General features: G+C 37.0%; 1 protein-coding gene across 2 annotated transcripts in view; it reads right to left on the bottom strand.

The window, feature by feature from the left end:
* The window catches only part of LOC122921819 (protein S100-A16-like), a 20601-nt gene extending 15992 nt beyond the window's left edge, over positions 1 to 4609 (bottom strand). Inside the window, exons 1-2 of one of the 2 annotated variants that reach the window (XM_044272076.1) lie at positions 4537 to 4609; positions 2484 to 2655 (exon numbers count right to left, since the gene is read on the bottom strand). In XM_044272076.1, coding sequence (XP_044128011.1) covers positions 2484 to 2633 — 150 coding nt within the window. In that variant the 5' untranslated portion in view covers positions 2634 to 2655; positions 4537 to 4609. Of the gene's footprint in view, positions 1 to 2483; positions 2656 to 3329; positions 3960 to 4536 lie in introns of those variants that run through there. The other variant, XM_044272074.1, reaches the window with a different exon arrangement.
* Positions 4610 to 4991: the final 382 nt, after the last annotated feature.

Genomic DNA, 4991 nt, shown 5'->3' with positions numbered 1-4991 from the left:
GGAGGCAGTATTATAGTAGTTATTCTTACATATAGGAGGCAGTATTATAGTAGTTATATTCTTGTACATAGGAGGCAGTATTATAGTAGTATATCCATGTACATAGGAGGCAGTATTATAGTAGTTATATCTTGTACATAGGAGCAGTATTATAGTAGTATATTCTTGTACATAGGAGCAGTATTATAGTAGTTATATTCCTGTACCTAGGGGCAGTATTATAGTAGTTATATTTCCTGTACATAGGAGCAGTATATAGTAGCTATATTCTTGTACATAGGAGCAGTATTATAGTAGTTATATTCTTGTACATAGGAGGCAGTATTATAGTAGTTATATTCCTGTACATAGGAGCAGTATTATAGTAGTTATTTTCTTGTACATAGAGGCAGTATTATAGTAGTTATATTCTTGCATATAGGAGGCAGTATATTATAGTAGTTATGTCTTGTACATAGGAGCAGTATTATAGTAGTTATATTCCTGTACATAGGAGGCAGTATTATAGTAGTATATTCTTGTACATAGGAGCAGTATTATAGTAGTTATATTCTTGTACATAGGAGCAGTATTATAGTTATATTCTTGTACATAGGAGGCAGTATTATAGTAGTTATTCTGTACATAGGAGCAGTATTATAGTAGTTATACTTGTACATAGGAGCAGTATTATAGTAGTTATATCTGTACATAGGAGCAGTATTATAGTAGTATTCTTGTACATAGGAGCAGTATTATAGTAGTATATTCTTGTACATAGGAGCAGTATTATAGTAGTTATATCTTGTACATAGGAGCAGTATTATAGTAGTTATATCTGTACATAGGAGCAGTATTATAGTAGTTATATTCTTGTACATAGGAGCATATTATAGTAGTTATATTCTTGTACATAGGAGCAGTATTATAGTAGTTATATTCTGTACATAGGAGCAGTATTATAGTAGTTATATTCTGTACATAGGAGCAGTATTATAGTAGTTATATTCTTGTACATAGGAGCAGTATTATAGTAGTTATATTCTTGTACATAGGAGGCAGTATTATAGTAGTTATATTCTTGTACATAGGAGGCAGTATTATAGTAGTTATATTCTTGTACATAGGAGGCAGTATTATAGTAGTTATATTCTTGTACATAGGAGCAGTATTATAGTAGTTATATTCTTGTACATAGGAGGCAGTATTATAGTAGTTATATTCTTGTACATAGGAGCAGTATTATAGTAGTTATATTCTTGTACATAGGAGCAGTATTATAGTAGTTATATTCTTGTACATAGGAGCAGTATTATAGTAGTTATATTCTTGTACATAGGAGCAGTATTATAGTAGTTATATTCTTGTACATAGGAGCAGTATTATAGTAGTTATATTCTTGTACATAGGAGCAGTATTATAGTAGTTATATTCTTGTACATAGGAGCAGTATTATAGTAGTTATATTCTTGTACATAGGAGCAGTATTATAGTAGTTATATTCTTGTACATAGGAGCAGTATTATAGTAGTTATATTCTTGTACATAGGAGGCAGTATTATAGTAGTTATATTCTTGTACATAGGAGCAGTATTATAGTAGTTATATTCTTGTACATAGGAGCAGTATTATAGTAGTTATATTCTTGTACATAGGAGCAGTATTATAGTAGTATATTCTTGTACATAGGAGCAGTATTATAGTAGTTATATTCTTGTACATAGGAGGCAGTATTATAGTAGTTATATTCTTGTACATAGGAGGCAGTATTATAGTAGTTATATTCTTGTACATAGGATGCAGTATTATAGTAGTTATATTCTTGTACATAGGAGCAGTATTATAGCTAGTTATATTCTTGTACATAGGAGCAGTATTATAGTAGTTATATTCTTGTACATAGGAGCAGTATTATAGTAGTTATATTCTTGTACATAGGAGCAGTATTATAGTAGTTATATTCCTGTACATAGGAGGCAGTATTATAGTAGTTATATTCTTGTATATAGGAGCAGTATTATAGTAGTTATATTCTTGCTACATAGGAGCAGTATTATAGTAGTTATATTCCTGTACATAGGAGCAGTATTATAGTAGATATATTCTTGTATATAGGAGCAGTATTATAGTAGTTATATTCTTGCACATAGGAGCAGTATTATAGTAGTTATATTCTTGTACATAGGAGCAGTATTATAGTAGTTATATTCTTGTACATAGGAGCAGTATTATAGTAGTTATATTCTTGTACATAGGAGGCAGTATTATAGTAGTTATATTCTTGTACATAGGAGCAGTATTATAGTAGTTATATTCTTGTACATAGGAGCAGTATTATAGTAGTTATATTATTGTACATAGGAGGCAGTATTATAGTAGTTATATTCTTGTACATAGGAGCAGTATTATAGTAGTTATATTCTTGTACATAGGAGGCAGTATTATAGTAGCTATATTTTTGTACTCGGGAGCAATATTATAGTAGTTATATTCATATTACTTACAGTCAGTACGTGTGGCAGCTCCTTCGCCACCATCTCACGAAATTCCTTCTTGTTCATCTTGTCATGCTTCCCTTTCCTCTTGGCATAGTCATAAAATTTCCGGACCAAAATCTCAATAGCTGATTCTAGCTCGCTGCAGCCTGATGCCATGTGTGCACAGTGCTGGGCTCCCCTTGATAGAGAGTACAATTATGTCAGAGAAATCGTCTGCACTGTAAAGTGTAAGCTCTTGGGATGTAATGTATTCTAGCATAGCTTGGTATACATGTGCATCTCAATAAATTTGAATATCATCATTAATATAATGATCACTGGCCTTGAATTTCTGAAGGGTTGGCTATTAGAAGTTTGCCCCTAGTGTTGCTGTAGATGCCATCTAGAATTGGGGGCATTGGTTCCTTAGAAATATCACAGGCACTAGCTTGATGGCTCGGGGAGTATTCTATCCTGTCTTTGTTAGTTCCTTATTGTATTGGGTGACTTGAAAATGTTTTGAAGCCTTTGACACTGATAGTATATCACACTGGATATATGACATTATTGATGCTGGAAGCGCACTTGAATACATAGCTGCATGAAATGCAACACAGTCATTATAGTGTATCCAAGTCTCCTTATTAAGGGCCAGTGTGTTTTATTACTATATTTTTCATGTGTTTATGGTCTTTTAGTGCATATCAATAAAGTTTGAACATTTTAGTTTTATTCACATCCACTCATCAGTGAATCACATTTACATTTTAGATGGACTTACTCTTATGAAAGTGAACTGAAATGCAAAATGTACTTTCATCGGAAAACAGGACTTGGAGCGCTGATCAGCAGTCCAGTCCTTTTCCTCCTTACCCCAGGGAAGACGCTTCAGACGTTGTCTCTGGGTCATGAGTGGCTTGACACAAGGAATGCAAGAACTTGTAGCTTATGTCCTGGATTCGTCTGTGTGTGGTGGCCCTTGAAGCATTGACTCCAGCCGCAGTCCACTCCTTGTGAATCTCCCCCAAATTCTTGAATGGCCTTTCCTTGACAATCCTTTCAAGGCTGCGGTTATCCCTGTTGCTTGTGCACCTTTTTCTACCACACTTCTTCCTTCCACTCAGCTTTCCATTAATATGCTTGGACACGGCACTCTGTGAACAGCCAACTTCTTTAGCAATGGCCTTTTGAGACTTACCCTCCTTGTGGAGGGTGTCAATGACTGTCTTCTGGGCAACTGTCAAGTCAGCAGTCTTCCCCATGATTGTGTACCCCACTGAACCAGACTGAGGGACCTGTTAAAGGCTTAGGAGTCCTTTGCAGGCGTTTGTGCTAATGATCTGATTGCAATGTGATAAGCATGAGTCTACGATATTCTAATTTTCTGAGATACTGACATTTGGGTTTCATTAGCTGTAAGCCATAATCATCAACATTACAAGGAATACACACTTGAAATCGATTACTCTGTGTGGATCTATTTGAGTTTCACTCTCTGAGATAAATTACCTTTTCGATGATATTGTAACTTATTGAGATGCACCTGTATTAGGACTTTGGTCGTTTCTTCAATCTTCAGCTTTTCTCTCTGCATTTACCTAGAGAGGAAATACAGAAAATAAGATGCATTTCTAAATCGGAGGTGAATGGCGCTCCCTCCGCTGTCACTGTCTTACTGTCGGGGGATGATGATGATGATGATTTTCCTGTCTTTGTCCTTCCTGAGGATTTTCAGGACTGAACAGGAAAGTGGCGGGGTCTCCTGCACACAATGGCTGTACTATAACCGGGCGGTTAATCCAATACAATGTCTCTCCATTCTGTGGGGCGTGCAATCCCAGTGAGGCAAAAATCCCCTATAGAATACCTGTATTACCTGTCCTGCCCATGACCTTGTCCATGAGACCTGCTCCCACCAGGAACCCTCCATACACCCCGTTATATCATGCTGCACTCCACCTGTCCTCCCCCTGCTCTCATACGTCTCTCCACACAGATCATACTGCGGCCGGCAGAACATGTCCTGTATGTATAGTGTGTGCGGTGTATGTATAGTGTGTGCGGGTATGTATAGCATTACCTGATGGCAGCCACCAGCTCTCCTCCTCTGTAGCTGGGATCTTTCTCCTTCCTCCTTCTCCCTGATACTGGTTTCTGTTTCCTGTCCGACCCTCAGACCCTCCCCCCCGGCTGCTCCCAATGCTCAGAACACTGGAGTATGGGAGTAGTTGTCTGTCCTCCCAGCCGTGTGTGTATGTATACAGATGTAGCAGAGCTGAGCTGTGGTACAGTTCATATTTATGTCTGTTTTTTGTGGTGTTACATAGGACTGCAGGTGACACTTATGATCACATAGGACACAACATCTCAATAGAATGATACATTTATGTACATCTACACTACATGGAGAAAGGTGCATGGACCCTCCACATTTCAACTCAACATCTTTTATGACATCTCATTGTACAACAATAGGCATTATAATTGAGCCCCCCCCCCCCCCCTTTGCCCCTCGGGGAAAGCTTTCTACAAGAT

This window comes from Bufo gargarizans, chromosome 11 (genome assembly GCF_014858855.1).
Source record: "Bufo gargarizans isolate SCDJY-AF-19 chromosome 11, ASM1485885v1, whole genome shotgun sequence".
Taxonomy (NCBI): Eukaryota; Metazoa; Chordata; class Amphibia; order Anura; family Bufonidae; genus Bufo; species Bufo gargarizans.
The sequence above is the reverse complement of the archived record's forward strand: the minus strand, read 5'-3'. Positions and strand labels throughout refer to the sequence as shown.